An 18,998-nucleotide genomic window follows, 5' to 3' on the forward strand; every position below is an offset into this window, starting at 1 on the left:
TTTTTTTACAATATGAAAAGAGTATGGAAAAAGAAGTGTATATTATAAATCTTTTGATTATTTTAGTTAAGTTTCATATTCACAGGTGCAAATTTACTAATCTGAAACCTTTTTTTTCTGTGGTATTGAAAGATTTAGAAAATTATATGGTTTCCATTAAGGACAGTACAAACAAAAAAGCTGTTAAAACCATGTATTTGTTGAATAATTTTAAGATTTTGTGAAATGTCAAAGCCTTTGATTCTCTGTTTGGTCTATTTAGTTTTATTTCTATAAAATTTTTGTATTTTACATTTGTGTATCTTTAACCCTGGCATTTTATTTTATTTTCTATTTTTATTCTTTTTTTGTGTGTGTGTGTTCATTTTCTGTAATTGTTATTCATGCAATAAAAAAAAAAAGCAAAAAAAAAAAAAAAGCATTGAAATAGAATTTGTTTTCATGCACAAATTATAATCATGTATTTTATATAAAAGTATTTATATAGTGTATATTATGTATAGCACTGAAGCTAAACAGTGTTGTCTTCTTAACAAAACTATCAACAGTGTACAAAGTAAACCGTAGAATTTTAAACATTATGATTAAGCTTAAAAAAACTGAGAGAATTTTGAAAATGTTTAAATTCAATCAAAAACAAGTTACTACACAAATGAATGAAGTGAACGTCATAAAGCTTGAAAATAATGGAATGGGATGCATAAAGCTCAGTTCTTTTTGTTTTGCAATGGTCACTTTTGCTAGAGCGCCACAGTTGAGCAGGTATCTGTATGTTCATCATATTCTTGCAGCTCCAGTTTTCCGTCTCTGATCCTCCAATCCCAGCTGGGACTGCCGTCAGGAGCGGGAACACACTGCAACCACATGCCTGACTCGAACACTTCTGTTTCCGGAGACACCAGACGCCCGTCTAGGGTGGCCAAACTGAAGGTCTTCAAAGATATCTGTGATAAAGTAGTAATCCACTGTTTAATCCTTGCTTACCGGAATCTTACTTAAATATAATTATGAATTCTCACCTGTTCGCTGATTCTCACAGCTATGTGTCCGATTTTCACCTGTGGCCTCTCTCTGATTTTTAAACTCTCTCCGCTTACATCTTCAACTCATATATCCACGCCAAGTCCTCCACACATACACAAATAAATACTCACAAACACATACATAAGCACCTGAAATGATGAAACTTTCCTTCAAAGTAGCAAGACGGCGTCTGATCAGTGTTCACTGACCAATCCACATTGAAACTTTGACCATCTGAGGTACTACAGGAGGAAAAGACCCCCGAGCTTAAATCATCAGAGTCCTGTAACAAGAACATTGGGTTATAATTTGATGTTTTGGCACAATAACCTTCATAAAACTCATGATTCTGTCTGCAGGTTTACCTCAGCACTAAGACCTTGCTCAGAATCACAGCGGATGGTGCAAGTGAAAGGTTGCAGTCCATGAGAATCAGGTAAACTTGTTCCTTTTTGTTCTGTGGAGAGAGAGAAAAAAATGCATAAAAAGTACTTCATTCACAAAACTCTGTATCAAAACATTTGAGCTACTACATTTGCTGTCTGATGCATTTTTTTTAATGTTTGAGATACTGTATGCTGCAAAGAAGTATTTAAATCACGAGCAAAATCTTGTGAAGTTAAGAACCTGTTAAGTACCTAACCCTAAACGTACTCTGTTCCTTATCCACAGAATCAGATTGGTAAATGTCAAACGGTCGAAATAAAGGTTTCAAAAGGGAGTTTTCACAGCATTGCCAATGAAGAACCATTTTAGCTTCCAAAAAAAAACTTTAACCGAACAGTTCTTTTCATTAGTGGTGAAGAAAAATAATAATAATAATCTTTTGACAAAATAAAGAACTTTTGTAGAATTAAAATGTTCTATGGATGTTTATGAACTCATAGAACCTGTATTTCTAAGTGTTTTTGATCAAGGATGTTGATACATGAACATATCTGACATGGCAAAATCATGGTCCAAGATAACATTATTTACATATCACTGGTGATGTATGATGGATTTCTCCAATCATTTCATTTGCTTAAACCCCGCCCCTTAACAATCTAATGAATTCATTTTTACTGCCACGCCCCGATCTTGTTATCCAATCAAAAACTAATGCATAAACCAAATCCCGCCCTAACTTTTTTTTTTTTCAATGTTTCATTTGGATGCACATCAGGAAGACAGGGTTTGCAGTGATGCCATAGATCCAACCATTTTTGGAACCTTTTAGAGAAACATTCCTAAAATATATTTTTTTCTAGGTGTGTAGAACTTTTTCCTGCTATGAAGACAGACAAGAAAATCCACATTCTATTTGCTCTTTATTTTAGTGCATAGAAGAAATAAATCAAATACGAAATGGACAGATATTTAGGTTGCATCAAATCAATCACACACACACAACAAACAACAACTCACCACTCTCCCTCAGCATGACCGACTCCTCTTCAGACTCCGAACAGCTGTCTTGGCTCTGCAGTTGAGCTTCTTTTGGACAATAAAGTGTCTGGAGCTTTAGAAACGGCTCCCACTCCTGCGCCCAGTCGCTGCCAAGCTCTCGAAGACTCTCCAAATCACTCTCCACCTCTTCATCATCCACAATGCTTCGGATTTCTCCATCCCAGCTATCTGATTCCTCTAAAAAACTTCTGTCATATTCACCTCATCCCCTAAACACAACTTTTTTTTTGATTAAATGATCAGTTTTGCTTTCTTCCACCTCTGTTTGATCTGTCACATCATTGATCTGCGATGTGTCTTCATCTGTCTCCATGTGCTCACCCAGTGGATTGTGGTTGCTGAGAGGTCTTTTGGGAAGCCAGGAATTTCTGTGATGGATGGTGTCTTGTGCAAGTCCACATTCAGACATTCCTCGAATGCAGATGCTGAAAGCTGTTTAGCTGATTCCTCAGGACCAGAGAGCCCACATACTAAATATGCATCAAATTAAGAGTTTGGGGTCAGTAAGAATCAATAAATATCTTGTTCAGCAAGGATACATTAAGTTGATCAAAAGTGACAGTAAATTCATTATACTGTTGCAAATGATTTCTAATCAAACTGTTATATCGAACTTTCTATATTTCAAAGAATTCTGGACAAAACGGATCACGGTTTCCAAAGAATATTAAGCAGCACAACTATTTTCAATATTAATAATTAGAAAAAAAAATCCTAAGAAGCAAATCAGTAGAATGATTTCTGAAGGATCATGTGACACTGAAGACTGGAGTAATGATGCTGAAAATTCAGCTTTGACCTCAGGAATAAATTACATTTTAAACTCTAATCTTTTTACCCTGTATTAATATTTCATAGTTTTTTAACTGTATTTTTTATCAAATGCAGCCTTGCTGAGCATATATATATATAATATATATATATAAATAAAATAAAAAAACAGTTGGCACCTGTTCTGAGTGCTTTCACAGTCTTTTGCAGTAATTCCGATGCCGAATGTCTCTCTCTCGGCTCTTTAACCAGTCCCCCTTTGATGACATCACAGGTCAGCAGGTCACAGTCAGGTGGAATCTCCCATAAAGGAGGCGGCTCACTCACCATCTGACAGTCAGAACACATTACAGAAGAGTCAAAAGCAGATCTATTTCTAAAATAGTCCTCATACAGAATGAGAAGATGTGGTAAACCGATTTGCTTTATTCAACATCTGGAAGATTAGGCCCTTTTTTCAGGACATGCTTCACAACTCCTTGAATGTTAACTTCTGACTGATAGTGGATCTGAAGCGACGCACACTGACTGCATGCTCACTTCACCTTCAGATAGAGAGGATGAGGGTAGTATCGTGTCCAGGGCTGGTGTCCGTTGAGCATGTGCAGTTACATACAGCAGCTGCTCCAGACGTCCACTTTATCAGAGCGAGGATCACCCCTCGCCACCTCCGGCGGCATACGAGACTGGGTGCCATGCAGAATGTTCCCTGCACACACCACACACTCCCTCATAAGTCCCGCTTCATAGTGGACATACATGTTGGTGTGTGTGTGTGTGTATTCACCTCTGAAGGTTTTTGTGCTGTATCCATCTTGATTGAGAGTTTCAAATAGTCCAAAATCACAGAGGAAAGACGCATGTGGCATGTACATATTGTAGCAGTTTGGACATAGATTTTTAGTTCTTGATTGAATTGTGATCTTAATCTCATGTTTAAAGGTGTGAAATTTGGTAGATCAGAACTGTTTTGAAATTTTGTTAAAACTGGGTCACAGAGTGAAGGATCCATTGATAATAATCTTATGGTTACAATCAACAGTGAATAAATAATTGATAATAAATAAATGGCTGATTTTAGAATTCTTAAAAAATATATGTAAAAATTTCAAATGATGTTTTATTTTTCTGGTAACTTTTTTATTTCAAACATATGTTAAATATACTATATGTTTGGTCTAAATTAAAAATACAAAATTAAAAACTAAAATCGATCAGCTAAAATGCTTAAATTGATAAGTTCAGTACATTTATACATTAAATAAAACTATAAAATTAAGATTATCTTAAAAATTAAGTAAGTATCATATAAAGGTTACCTAAATGTAAAAATATGGTAAATGAGCATGAACAATTAAATATACAATATCAGGCAATACCTTATTATTTGGCCCAATTTATATACATATATATGTATATCTTGTCAATTGTCAACCTGCATTAATGACTTTAGTCACACACCTGTTTAGGGTGGAACAGAAACCCCTCGTTTACGTTCATTTCCTCTGTGTCTTTCTCTTGCATCACTTCTTTAACCATCTCACAGAAAAGCTCAGAGAAATGTCGGCGGTCCATTTGAGTCACGACACCCCACGGTTCACCTGTATCCCGTCTGGAGCAAATAGAGCTGGAATCGCGCACAGTGTCTCTGCAAACTACATCCCAGCAGTCAAAGCAGCCCTCAAATCCTGGCACAAACACTTCAGGCCATCCGTCTGGGCATTTATTATCACCGAGAGCCTCTGAACGACAGCCGTCTGAATCCCAGCCGCTGGTTCTTCTGTCTGTGGTACAGTGAGAGTCCCATGATCACTCAGAGCCCCACTCAGCTTCGGCTGGACTGTAACCCTGCTCGGTTTCTGCTCCATCCCCTCTCCTTTCCCAGTCTCTAAAATACAAGTCAAGTCAAATTCAAGGTCGTCTAAAGCGTTCAATCTGGACCCTGCAGTCGCCGCTGTAGAGTGTGCAGACATGTATTACTCCAAATCTGAGTCTTCAGACACTTCCTCAAAGCTGTTGCAGACAGATTCAGGGTCTCGTTCAGTTTTGACAAAGGGATTGTGGGTATTACAGTCTCCTGGAGTAGTGACCTCCAGCTTGTGAAGGCAGATACAGGAAACACCAGCATCTTGAGGACATTTCCACAGATGGAGATCTGCTGAGGTCGGGATGAGAACACGGCTTGATCTTTGGAGCATCTTGAGGAGCCGTTTGTCTTCTGGTCTGAAACCACTGGAGAATTTCTTCTTATTCCTGCTCTGTCTTTTCTACACGTCTTCTTTGTTTTCCTCGTGTCTGTAATCTCTGTTCGCTGTTTCCTGTGACGTTTTCTGAAGCGGCAAGCAGTAGATTTCTTCTCTCTTTCTGCATCTGACCTATGAATTACCATAGTAAACAAAGCAGTTTAATGGATCAATTAATTCATAAACTTTTATGTAAATAAGTAAATGGAAAGAATCACGATGTGCAAACCTGCTGCTGATGCACGACTGGATGTTGCTGTCTTCTTTACTTGTAAAGCCAGACGTTTGATATTCTTCACCTCAAAAAACATGTAAAACATCACTTAAAACAGAAATATTAACACATTATCAAAATCTACAAGCTGCAATGTCTTCTCTATCTATATCTTCCTTTAAACAATGCACATTCTCTCATAAAAAAAATGTCATTAACTGAAAAAAAAAGTTTAAATAAATAAAGGTTAAGATTAATTTAAGATTATTAAATATGCTACCCTGGCAACTAAGTGAAATAAAATAAGTTGTTTTTTAAAAAATGTATAAGATTATAAACTTAAAGTTTTAGAAAATTTTAAAATAAAATAATAATAAAAATGGCAAAATCACATAAAAAATATTCAAACTTGAAAATTAAATTAAACTAAAAATATAAAAATTATCATAATAAAACAAACTTATAAGTTCAAACTGTTGTTTTAAAGTGAATAAATACATTTTTAAAGTACTAAAATTACAACTAAAAGTTAAACTGAAAAAAGTGCAAAATGATAAAGGCATGTAACAAAATTACTCAAATTTAAATTCTTTTTTGGATAATAAAAAAAATATATATATAAAAATATAAAAAATAGAAATAATACATATTAATATTAATAATAGAAATATAAATAACATCTAATAAAAATGATAAAAGCGCATTAAAAAATTACTCAAATTTTAACTGAAATTAAAGTGAAAACTGAGCACCAAAAAATTATAATTAAAATGGAACATTTAAAAAAAATTGAATCCCAATCCCACGAAATACCCTTGTTACGAAATGCTGACCTGATGAACCTGTAACATCAAGAAATTTTAATCTCCATAAACACCCATAGCCAACTAAATGATTCTTGTTAGAAAGTTCCTGCAAGAACCACTGAAGAGCTGCAGATCCCTCGCTCTCTTGAACTCGTTAACCTCTCAAGCAGCTGTCCTCTCTCACCCTTCGACACGATGATGTCAGCTGATGATGATGATGATATTGCAGTGTCTTCTGCATCTGCTCTTGGCTGGAGATCAGGCTCCTCTACACACTCTGTGTCTGACGCTGAGGTCCGATCGTTCAGGTCAGTCAGTGTGGACACCGCAGTAAGCCTGCTGGAGTCAGTCATGGTCGGTATGGCCATTCCTCTGTCCCTCAGCTGAAAACATCAACAGAAATGCCGCTCAGTAAGAGAACTGGGGCAGATCTCAAGCTTTTGAGGTGAGAGAAACCTCATTTACACACATTGTGAGATGGTGTGTGTTGACTGGAGAGCAGTTGCTGAGGTGTATTAATAGCAGTGACATTTTGGCTCGTTTGAAGCTGGTTGTCTCCCGCTTCCCTTCAGCTGTCCCGCTCTCTCCCTTTCACACTTTCTCACAGCGGATCGTTTGTCAGAGTTCAACATTATTGCAATTTTTGTCACTCTTTTGTCACACATTTTGATTTCCACTGAGTGTTTGCGGTGGTTAAACTTTCAGGAAGTGACCTCAATATAACCACAGATGCTCAGACTGCCTTCATTACACACATCATTCACACTCACTCAACACACTCAGGACAGATATGCAACTATTGACACAAAGGTTTGGGATTGGTAAGATTTTATTTTAGTTTAAGTTTACTATCTTATTCATTTATTTTAGTTTAGAAAGAAAGAATGATATATATATATATATATATATATATATATATATATATATATATATTCATTCAGTAAGAATGATTTACGCTGTTCAAATGTGAATTAAAAATAAAAATATAAAATTAATTCATAAGCTAAATAGGTACTAAAAAATAAAACGGCACATATTTACTAAAACTTTCTAAAATGACATGCTGAATTTATAAAAAAAAAAACTAACTCAAAATAATAAATAATTTTATATGAATATAATATATAGAAATGTATTTTTACAACATACTCACTTTAGTTCACCTTACACCAGTGCACTAAAGCTGTTCTGGTCAGGTGTTGTGAAAGTTGTGACACAAAATGTCAACATACCACAAGAAACACCAAAGACGGGCTTCTGGAAATCTGCAAACTTTCTCTAAAGCAATCTTGTTTTCTTCCTGGAGTCGAACACACTCGGCTGATGTTGATATTTTAAGCTCCTGTGTGGTTTCAGCTGAATGGAAACAGTGTTTCAGCCGGTCTGAGTGAGACTCAAACACATGCAGAAGACAAGCTGTGAAACATGACTCCATCACGCAGCAGCCATCTGGAATATCTGCGTCAGCCTCTCGCATTGCTCCATGCATTTACAGGATTACTTAAAAACATTTATCTCTTTAGAATCTTTTCTCATTTTTATTTGGTTTACCATTTAAAATTCAATGGCATTGCTGAGATGTATCTGCACCATGGAAACCAGACAGAGTTTAATCAAAACAGTCTAATGAGACATGAATGAGTCAATGTGCCATTTATTTCAAAAGTATTTAATGTCAGTGTTTAATTAACCAACAATAAACAAATCCACTTCAAAAAAACAAAACTGGTCACAGGTAAATCAACAAGATTCGTTTCACCCTTCAGTAAATATTAAAATGATAAAAATAAACAAAACAAAAAGCACCAACAGCAATTGAGGATGACACTTTAATATGAAGGCTTAGAAGCAATGGAAAAAGCAAACAAAGTTGAATGAACCCTTCATGCAACAGCCTCCAAGTAAATTATAGACGTAGAGGGTTGGCGAGATCCATTAATTCATTGTTCCAATCAGGTTTAGAGTATGAACAAACACTGAAAATAAAGGGTCACATTTATTTTGTGGTTCAGCTGTAGATTTAGTTCAATGGAGATACATTCGGTTTTGAATCTCAGTAGCATTTCTCACTTATGGGTTGTTTGTGTCATTATAATCACTGTAATGCAATTTAAAATAGCAAATAAACATCTTACTAACATTTATGATATTATAATGTGTCATTTAGCCTCCAATTATCACTTACGTTTTGGGCAAATCACTTCTAAAGTCTCTCAGTGTATCCTGCCTAAATATAAGATTCAGCACATTTTTATTCCAGTAAAAACACTAAACAAAAAAAAAACAAGCTAGATTCATAGTCCCCTGTCTAGAGATTGACTCTTAGAAACAATGCTTTATGCAACATGTAGCGAGTCGGAGCGCTAGAGTGTGTGCGTTTATGTATGTAGATTTGTATTATGGGAATGTAGCTCAGTGTCAGTTTGTGATTCTTCATTTAAAGAGCATTTTCCCACCACATGGATGTGGAGGCTTTAGTGCAGCCTTGGACTTCTGGGTCACATTTGTATCCCACAGGGCAACAGTGCTTCATGTCTTCACAGCAGACTGCCTACGAATAAAAAGAGAGCAACAATCGGTTTAGGGTTTGCATGTTTTAGTCAAAACGTATCAGTAGTAATGATTTTACATATAATTGTATGCAGTATTCTGTAAACACAAATAAATAGTGGAAAATTCAGCAAAAAAAAAAACAAACAAAAAACAACAACAAAAAAAACGTTATTTGTTAAATTTATGCAAACAAGTCAATGAATACACAGAAACAATCAGTAAACACAAGAAGAAAAAAAAAAAAGTTTGTTTTTTTTCCCCAGTGAAAGTGATACTTCCTTTAGCAGGCACCACTAATAATAAAGCAGAGATTAGAAAGAGAAAAATAAAAATCACCCAAATATCTCTAAGTGGCAGCTCTGATTTCTGTTACCTCTTTATATGGGCAGCAGGCCCATGTGGAGTCTGGTAGTCTACAGCAGCTCTGTGTCTTTGAGCAGCGTGTGGATGCATCACACAGCACCTCCTCTTCTGAACGCGTGTCAGTGTGTGTCTGAGGAACACTGTGCGAACCGGACGCTTTTACACAGGTCCCAAATTCGAGGTCGCAGGTATAGCCCTGTGGACAGCAGTGCTCGTGATCCTCACAACACACCGCCTGCAGACAGACAACACACACCCCGAGCGACTCAAAACACATTCAGAAAAACCATCCACAAGAACAGAGCGGACACGTAACTGCATTAAATAAATAAAAAAGACTCACCTTGACAAGAGGGCAACAGCCCCACTGCCCTGTGGGTAATTTACAACAGGTAGAACCAGATGCACAGCTGGTCGTCGAGTCGCACTTCACATCTTCAGCTCCAAACGTCACCTCGGACCCCTTCAGGACCCTGGCCTCTTGTTTTGTGAACCAAGGGATCTCATGGTAGACTTTAGAGCAAGACGTTTTCTTCTCATTGCATGTGTAGCCTTTAGGACAGCAGTGATCTCCATCCTTACAACACACCGCCTTCAAAGAGAGGATAGGACAGAGCGTGAGAACTGCATTCATAATGGAGCACTATAGACGCCCTACTACTGCTTTGCATGTAAAACAATACTCAATAGGCACCAAAAATGGGAATGTGCTACATTGTTACACATTTTATTCAGCAGTTATCATAGGATTAAGATACACTTATAAAATAAAAACAATCCAGTTTTACCAATAAGCATGTTTATGTTAAAATGAGAAAAAGAAAAAAAATGTACTTGTGGCAGAGGGCAGCAGCCCCATTTTCCAGATGAGAGTCTGCAGCAGGTGGAACCATCAGGGCATGAAGACGTCTCATCACATTTCTGAATGGATGAAGCTATTGGAAAGCTGGACACCTTTGCCATCCAGGGTACAGACACTGAAAGGTCAGCAGGGTCATCACAGGTGCCCGCTGCGAGGTTACACACTGTGTCTTCTGGACAGCAGTGGGTATGGTCCTCACAACACACCGCCTGGAGAGGAGGACAACATTACTCCAAACATTATTTTAAGGTTTCCCTCCTACAATAAATGGAAGATTTGAGCTAAAGAATGTTTGTTGGGGGCTGGGTCTTCACATGCATTAATGACACTGGGCCACAATCAACCCGAAACGGTTTTAAAATAAAGCTGACAGCTTGAATACCTTTGGTAAAGGGCAGCAAGCCCAGGTGCCATCTTGTCTTTTACAGCAGGTGGTACCACTGGCGCACGCTACCGTTTCATTACAGGGAACTACCGTTTCTGCAGACAGAAAGAGCAATAAAAAGAGGGGAGTAATGCATATTCTATGTTTTGAACCAAGCAAAACTTTACATTTCAACACAGATGATGGATGCCATATTATGGTTGGCGCTTTAATTGCACAAAGATAAAAACAAATGGGTGTTGTTTACCTTTCTGCTTCAGGGAACTGGCTGGGATCTTAGTGGCCATTTTTACCATGGCGCCATTGGCTGACACACACGTACTATGAGCAAGGTCACAAGTTGTGGCCTCTGGGCAGCAGTGCACATGATCAGAACAACACACAGCCTAAAGTAAAAAAAATAAATTGGTTTTAAATTCACTCTTACAGTGAGTAAAATGCATGCAAACCACAGGGTAACCATAAGACACAAACCTACAGAAAAATGATTAAAAATATACATGTATGAAGCACCTTTGGCATCGGGCAGCATCCGTAACTTCCGGTATCTAGTTTACAGCATGTGGTATCATCCGGACATGTGGAAATCTCATCTGGACAGATCACTGCCCACATAAACAAACAGAACCCACAGGTGTCAGTTTCAACAAAGAAACTTTGTGAATAATGAATGGAAGAAGTCAATAATACATAAAGTAGGGCTCATGGATCAAAACTTACAATCTCTAATATGACTGGAGTCTTTAGGTGGAGATACTGCAATTACATAAATACAACAGCAAATCAAAATGATTTCTGAAGGATCACGTGACACTGAAGACTGGAGTAATGATGCTGAAAATTCAGCTTTGCATCACAGGAATAAGTTACACTTAATCTATTCAAATAGAATATGGTTCTTCCAAATTGCAATAATTACACAATATTACTGTATCAAATAAATGCAGCCTCTGTGAGCAAGAGAGACTTGACAATTAAAAACATTACAAAACCTTACCAACAAACTTTTAAAAGTTCCCATATGGAAGACAATGTGCATTATAAAGAATAACGCAAACTGTGAAACGGTCTTACCTGCTTTCCTCTCTGATGGTGTCCTGCGACGGGCAGCGAACTTCCTCCAGAGTGGGGAGGGTCCGTATGTTGCAGACACACACTTTGAATGGATGAGGTCACATGTAGTTCCCTGAGGACAGCAGTGTTGCTTATCTTCACAGCACACGGCCTAAACACACGAAGAAAGAAAGACGAGTGTAAACACTACCATGCACATGTAACAACGTTTATGTTCAAACAGGTTAGATACAGTACATCCTTCAAAGGACAGCAGCCCCAGCTCCCATCAGGCATCTGGCAGCAGGTGGTGTCATCGGGACACTCAGAGAACTGATCTGGACAAATTACTGCTTGCTAAAAAAAAAAAAAAAAAAAAAAAAAAAAGGGGAAGATTGTTGCAATGCTGAATATTTGATCTAGGCTTATCTGGATTTGTGGCTGTGCAGTTATGCGTGTTACCTGCTTTGTGGCGACTTTTTCAACCCAGTCTAAAACGTGTGTCTTGTTCACACACTTGGAGTGTACCAAGTCGCACAGAGTGCCCTGATAACAGCAATGCAAGTGATCGGAGCAGCACTCTGCCTGCAAACACACATACAAACAGGAGTCATTAGAAATGAACAAGCACTGTGTTTAAAGAGCTTAGAGGAACAGTTCAGTAAAAAATAATTAATAAATTATTTTTTCATTGTAAAAATAATTCACAATATTTCCGTTTTTAATCGTATATTTAAAGAAATGCAGCCTTGTTGCACAATCTCTCTTACGTTGGGTAGTGGGCAGCAGCCGTATCCTCCTGATGGCATTTGACAACAGGTGTTTCCATCTTCACACATCCCTCCATCAGGACAAATCAGAGCACCACACACATTCAGACACCCACATAAAAACACGAGGACAACCGCAAGCACCTGAAAAACAAGTAATGGGTGTGAACTGAACTGGTTGTTTGACGGTTTTCATTTGCTGTGATCAAAAGATACAGCCGTATAGTAGCAAAGAACTTCAGAAGCCCAAGCTACAACGGTTTGCAAACACTTTAAATATATATATAATATAAATCTGTTTAAGTTATGATACATGGAGATCACGGAGGAATGTCTGGTAGAACTGGATGAAAATGGAATTTCCCTTGCTTTTTGTAAAACATTGTCTACTTCTGTGTGTCTTAGTCTGTTGACCTGCAGACATAAATGGATTGCAGCATTTGAACAAAAAGTTTCTTCAAAAGATGCACATTTCTGAACATGTCAATTTATTGAGCAATTCAAAAATAAACACTGCTGACAATCTCATGATATATTGAACTCAAGCCTGTTTGATGAACAACTGCTTCAGCAGAATTTTGACTTGAAGAACGGGGTTAACATGGTAAAAGCACTGTTTGATTTCATATATTGTTTGCAGTGCAGGCTTGTATCACAAGTGAAGAAATAATCAGCAAACTACTCACCATTCTGTGTGTGATTGTTGATCCACAAAACTAACGCTTTAAATTTCCAGCTGCAAACCCATGAAAGACTTTCTGGAGCTGTAAAAGCAAAAAAAAAAAAAAAAAAAAAAAATATAATAATAAATATATATATATATAAAAAGCAACACTAGTTGATCACATTTATTCTTATTTTATAAAACCTGACAAATGTAGATCCACGAATGTCTTGTAATCGTGCAAAGCTTCGTTTTGTGTTAAATAAACAGTTAATATAGGCAGGAAGTCTGTTTTCTTTTTATCGATGATTGAAACCGCTTCTTGTTAATCAGATTTCTGTCATGTAACGTTTCCGACGGAAGCGCGTGACCGAAACCCTAAACAAAGACCTGTTTTATTACAAACAGGATGACATTAGTATAAAGAGAAAGAACTTACCGTGTTTTCACGATACCAGTGAAGATATCAGAGTAAAACTGGAACCGGTGAAGTGGATATATAACACTGCCCTCTGCTTCGACTTTTATTTGTCTGGCATTTTATCACGTGACCTGAGCGAGTCATGTGACACTCAATGAATCAGGCTTGTTTGTTTTCCTTTTTATTATTATTATTATTATTAAACATATTAACTTGAACGCCAACAGAGATGTTAATTGAGTCTAAAATGACAAATAGTTATGAAACAATAAATATGAAGAAAAAATTAAAACGTAAAATATATTTCTAACCTGAATATATAACTAATGAAATATTCGAAAATGATAAAATTAATAACAATATTATGCTCTAACCTGATGTCAGTTTTTACATGTATACACAGAACTGCACTACAGTTTAAAATCATTTATATAAAAAATGGTTTGGAGCCATACTATTTTATTTAATGTATGTTTATCTTTTCTATTAATTTTAATAAACCCAGGATGTCTGATGTTGGCTGGTTCAGAAAAGTAACCACTGAAAACTAACATTATTCAGTAAATATTGTTCACAAAAACTGTCAAGACATGCCCAAAAACAACATAAACAAACTGTATTTATGTATTAGCCTGCAGATCACGTGTAAAAATTATATGTTACGAATAATAATAGCAGATAACATTTTTGGTGTGTTTTGATTATTTCAAAATTGATAATGATGATTTCAAATTCACGCGTGATCAGAATACACAGTGTAATCCTTTAATAAAAGTCTTTCTTCAGCACAACAGAAAATTTGACAATTGAGCTGCAATGCACAGAGTTAAAGGAAAACTTTTTGTACACAAATTAAAAGTCAAAGCAGAAAACGTAACAGTTCGTAACCGTACATTTACAGGTTTTGTAAAGGGAAATCCTGTTTTTTTTCTCCATGGTTTTGCTCCAGGATTTGGTTTGTTCTTGTCAGATGGGAATGCTTTGATCTTTTCCCCCTGAAAACAGTCGTCTCCTCCCCATTCTCTCCTTCTTCTTGCTCCAGTCTTCCTCTCTTCACGAAGTGCTGGATCCTGGACTCCAAACTCTGGCACCGCGGCCGGTCCAGAAGAGGCTGGTACTTCTTCTGCCTGGAGCCCTCCATGAGCCAGCACTGCAGAGACGTCATCTCTAAGAAAACAAACAAAGACAGTTTTACAGTAGTTTCTATGTGCTACTTTTTAGATAAACATCAGGCAGTGTGTTAGCATCTCATTTCAGACAATTTAGAAGTAGTTTCAGTATGAACACACACCTGTGGTTGTTTTCTGAAGGCCTTGGATCATGCCGAGCAGAACCTGGGTTTTCACTGCGTTCTGAACCCAGTGCTGGTGCAGAGAGTTCAGGACGTGGTTCTCCTCCTCCGGTTCATTCCTCCAATCCACACACTCGAAGTGACAGTCATACAACACCAAAGGGTAATCCACCGCCATACTATAAAACACAGACAGCTAGGATTAACACTTACTAATTTAGTCAAGAAAATAAGTACGTTTCTATAATTCTGAAGTCTAACGGAGCACTTAGCAGCTTCAAGTGGAATCCAGGATTAGAGAAGGAAAAACTGAAATAAAACTCACCTGTATTGAGGTTTCCTTGGGTTTTTCTCCACATCCAGCAGCTGCTCAATGATTTCTGGAGCTTCGAGTTTCTGTCCGATGAGCAGCAGCAAAGCCATCATGCAGCGAACCTGGAACAGCAAAGTTAGTGGTTACGTTTAGAATGCAGTACTAGCTACTACTGCTAAACACTTTATTTGTTTTAAATGGCAAGTTCACCTTGCTAACTTCAACAAAATATAAACAATGGTCCTTAGCTTGCCGAGACAGTTTCGACAAGATTATTGACTACTACTGAAGACATCATTTCAACTGATTTATAAATATCAACTGTTTTGACTGTACCTAATAATATTTGAAAATGTATTTTAATCTATGGTCACGCCTGCGTTCTGTTAAAAAATAACTATTAGAATCAAAATAATTACATTTATTAAATAGTTTTATGTTCAGGCTTTAAGGTTTTATTAATTTACTTGACTCTTCCAAGGAATTTTTATTATAGCTAACTATAACTACAACCAGGACAAAGCATTTCGGTTAAATTATATGTAAACTGAAATAAAATAAAATACTTATTTTATGTCAGCGAGTTGCTAAGCAGATATTTCTCATTTTTATTTAGTTTTGCTTAATGTATATAAAAAAACTGAAATATATAATTAAAAGGGTATACTTATTACTTATTATAACTTATTAAGAAACAAAACCGGTAGGTTTCATTTACAGTATTAACATTAATTAACTTTATAAGTTAACATAAACTAACAATGAAAAATACTTCAACAGCATTTATTAAATTTAGACCATGTTAGGTTCAATATCTACTAATACATTATTAAAATTCAGAACTATATTTAATAACATTAGTCAATGCACTGTGTGAACTAACATGAACAAACTATTTCATTTTTACTGACATTTACGAAGATTAATAAATGCTGTAAAAATGTCACTCACTGTTAGTTCATGTTAGCTAATATTAACAAATGAAACCTTTTTGTAAAGTGTTACTACAACGCCAAAGAAGCCTAAATGAATAAAACATTAAATATTAATATAATAACTCTGAAAATGGAAAATATTAAATATAACATATTCAAACCATTAATAAAAACTCTAATAGTATCTCAATGATACGTCAATACTGTTTCCAGTTTAAATACTTAAACTTAGAACCCGAGACAGTGGGATTTCTAGTTCTTCAAAGGAAAAAACTTCTTAAATCTTAAATTTCTAGTAGTTTTGGCTCATTCTAAAGCTTGTTTTGTCTAATTTTATATAATAAGCCCTCTGAACGCCTCCAGTTTGAGACGAGGTCCTCACCTGGTGATAGAGGAAAGCAAGACCTTTGACCTGGAAGAAATAGAGTTGGTGTGGGTCATTAGGGCAGGTGGGGTTAAGTTGGGCCGGCTGGATGGATGCAGACAAGATGGTCCTTTGAAACTGCAAGACTCCATTACCTACATCCATCTTACAGATGTTCCTGAAATCATGTGTTCCCTCATACCTGCAACCCCAGAGGAACAGAAGTATCCACTCAACTTAGAATGAAATGTTGTACATTATTCTTTAAGCAGACAGTATGTGTTGATGTTGTGATCTACTGACCGTTTAGCAGCCTCTGCCATGAGATCCACGTCTAAGTTTCCACGAGGGAAGTAGTATCTGTATGTTCTGGACTGGCAGTCGAAGCGTGCACTGAAGCCAGTTTCTACAGGAGCCCACTGCAGGATCCTAATGTCCTGAGGCAGGACTCTATTTAATATCTTCACGTAAGGTAATTCTTCTGCAGAACCCTTGCCTTTGACCTCCACTCCAGCTGGGACAGTCACACCTAAACCTCCTCCATACTGTGTTGAACGCAGATCAATGGATATGACCTGGAGAAGAGAGTAAATATCAGGAATGCAAATGTATGACTATTTAGATCACAAAAAAAAAAAACAGCACAAATGTAATGCCAAAATACAGGCTAATTCTTATCATTATTAGTAACATATACACAATTCATCTTATACTTTTAGTTATAATCTAATTATCCTTTATTATTGTGTCAAATAACTGAAAATGTGTTTATATATTTGTGAATATCAAAAATCGATGACTTTACAAATTATGAAAACATGTATGACTGTTCAAATCACAAAAAAGCTTAGTATTACAACTTATTAAATATTATTATATTTTTTATTAAAATATTTAGAATTCTGAATAAATTCTGAATAAAATATTTATGAATGTATCAAATTAAATGATTGAAAATTGGTTCTAAATGTTAGTTGTAAGATGCAAAAGTAAATTCTAATGCTGTAAAATATCATTGATTACTTTTCTATTTTCCATTATTGTGGGAATGCTTGGAAATGTCATAACTCACAAAATTCGGTAAATGCAGATCACAGTACCTGAGAGAAAGCACTGACTCCTTTATCTGTGCGGCCGCAGCGGTGATAGTTGGAGGTCTGTCGGTCCTGGATCAGTTTGGTCTTCAGCAGTGCCTCAAAAAGCCGGGCTTCGACAGTGTTGTCTGTGTTTTCCTGGACAGCGAAACCCTGATATTCCCAGCCGAGGTATGCCAGCCGCAGTGCCACATGTCTGCGAGGATGGACAGAGAAGTCAAAGTGCCTCTCTGCTCCTCGTTTCTTCTGTTTGGATCTGTTCTCCTCACCTTCCTGATGTTTCAAGCTCTCTGTCTGGTGACTGGTTGATGTTTCAGTCCTCTCCTCTCTCTTAGCTCCATCTCTCTCCACTTTCAGCTGAGCTTTCAGTCTTTCCACCTCCTCTTCCAGAGCTTTCACACGAGCCAGCAGAACTTCTTCTGACATGGCTATAACAAACACAGATCTGTGAAACAAATAACAGAGAGGGCCATATAACAGCTTCGCATTATAAACAAATACGTGTGTGTGTGTATGAATGCAGTTCTTGCACACTTTAACTCTAAACAGAGATTTGTGCAATACAAATCATTTTTTCATAATAATAGCTCCATAGTTCTCCTGTAGACTAGAGGTGTTTAGTGTGCAAATTAGCACGTGTTTGCTTCCTATCAGCTTTCTGTGCTTCTTAATCATTTAATAAAACATAGCTTATAAAACTACAAACATATTTTAATTTAACTATACTCACATCCTTCCCGAAGCTGCATTAAAATGCGAAATGATCAATTCTGAACAGTAACTTTTAAACGCAACACAATGTATTGGCTTCCGTGAGGCCACCCTTCAAAATAAAAGTCCTAACATATTTACAATGACTCGAAGCGCTGATTATTATTCTCCATTATTTAAAATAAACAAACAATAAAAAAAGTCATAAATAGTAATGCATGAATGTTAATGTAAAATTAAATTATTGTAATTTTGTTGTTGTTGATTTAACCGTTTATTAAATAATTTAAATGTTATTATACATAATAATAAATATTAATATTAATAATAATAATTTTTCATTAAGATTAGATTTTTTTATTATGTATTATATATTGCATTTATTTTAAATATGTGCCAATCAGAGTGGGTAAACTTGTCACAGTCGCCTATGGCTTTCTTACTACTTTTTTAAAGATGTTTGATTTATTGTAATAAAAAATGCATACAACCCACTTGAACTGGAAAGTGTCCTCTCTTTGATGACAGTTTTACATTTCCTCATAATTTTCTTCCTGAAAAACAGTGCGGTTATGTTTAATCTGCAGATAGCAGTTGTTTATATCATTATATAGATATTACACATCGAATAGAATGGGATCATGTGATGAATACAACCAAGTTTCCCCCTTGTCTTTCAAACTCGAGCCCTAATTGGCTAAAGCTCCTCAAAG

At 36.4% G+C, this 18,998-nt stretch overlaps 3 protein-coding genes and 1 long non-coding RNA gene across 9 annotated transcripts; all 4 read right to left on the reverse strand.

Moving 5' to 3' along the window:
• Positions 1-492: 492 nt before the first annotated feature.
• On the reverse strand, positions 493-3,570 carry LOC128013474 (uncharacterized). Of its 4 annotated transcripts, none has more exons than XR_008183320.1 (6): positions 3,423-3,570; positions 2,431-2,942; positions 1,389-1,480; positions 1,233-1,306; positions 1,059-1,126; positions 493-944 (listed from the first exon to the last, which is right to left on the reverse strand). It is a non-coding gene; the product is annotated as an uncharacterized LOC128013474 (long non-coding RNA). The 4 variants fall into 4 exon arrangements; XR_008183321.1 differs by having other exon boundaries at positions 1,020-1,126; XR_008183319.1 differs by having other exon boundaries at positions 1,059-1,306.
• Positions 3,571-4,563: 993 nt separating this feature from the next.
• On the reverse strand, positions 4,564-7,089 carry LOC128013492 (uncharacterized). The gene is made up of 3 exons (XM_052596526.1): positions 6,691-7,089; positions 5,716-5,785; positions 4,564-5,618 (listed from the first exon to the last, which is right to left on the reverse strand). Exons 1-3 carry the CDS (start codon positions 6,872-6,874, stop codon positions 5,174-5,176), a joined length of 699 nt encoding a protein of 232 aa, XP_052452486.1. The 5' UTR covers positions 6,875-7,089; the 3' UTR covers positions 4,564-5,173.
• Positions 7,090-8,144: 1,055 nt separating this feature from the next.
• grnb (granulin b) lies at positions 8,145-13,732 on the reverse strand. Its single transcript, XM_052596061.1, has 14 exons — positions 13,596-13,732; positions 13,179-13,256; positions 12,493-12,636; positions 12,185-12,307; positions 11,981-12,079; positions 11,744-11,894; positions 11,390-11,425; positions 11,183-11,274; positions 10,917-11,055; positions 10,667-10,764; positions 10,257-10,493; positions 9,766-10,014; positions 9,433-9,657; positions 8,145-9,057 (listed from the first exon to the last, which is right to left on the reverse strand). The coding sequence occupies exons 2-14, from the start codon at positions 13,179-13,181 to the stop codon at positions 8,944-8,946; spliced, it is 1,710 nt and encodes a 569-aa protein (XP_052452021.1). The 5' UTR covers positions 13,182-13,256; positions 13,596-13,732; the 3' UTR covers positions 8,145-8,943.
• A 596-nt stretch (positions 13,733-14,328) lies between these two features.
• On the reverse strand, positions 14,329-18,910 carry pus3 (pseudouridylate synthase 3). 3 transcript variants are annotated; one of them, XM_052596065.1, is made up of 7 exons: positions 18,781-18,910; positions 17,581-18,019; positions 16,784-17,055; positions 16,499-16,682; positions 15,194-15,303; positions 14,869-15,047; positions 14,329-14,744 (listed from the first exon to the last, which is right to left on the reverse strand). In XM_052596065.1, exons 2-7 carry the CDS (start codon positions 17,998-18,000, stop codon positions 14,473-14,475), a joined length of 1,437 nt encoding a protein of 478 aa, XP_052452025.1. In that variant the 5' UTR covers positions 18,001-18,019; positions 18,781-18,910; the 3' UTR covers positions 14,329-14,472. The 3 variants fall into 3 exon arrangements, with proteins under 3 accessions (XP_052452025.1, XP_052452023.1, XP_052452022.1); XM_052596063.1 differs by lacking the exon at positions 18,781-18,910 and adding an exon at positions 18,305-18,411; XM_052596062.1 differs by lacking the exon at positions 18,781-18,910 and adding an exon at positions 18,305-18,396 and having other exon boundaries at positions 17,581-18,002.
• Positions 18,911-18,998: the final 88 nt, after the last annotated feature.

This window comes from Carassius gibelio, chromosome B24 (genome assembly GCF_023724105.1).
Source record: "Carassius gibelio isolate Cgi1373 ecotype wild population from Czech Republic chromosome B24, carGib1.2-hapl.c, whole genome shotgun sequence".
In the NCBI taxonomy this organism is placed as follows: domain Eukaryota; kingdom Metazoa; phylum Chordata; class Actinopteri; order Cypriniformes; family Cyprinidae; genus Carassius; species Carassius gibelio.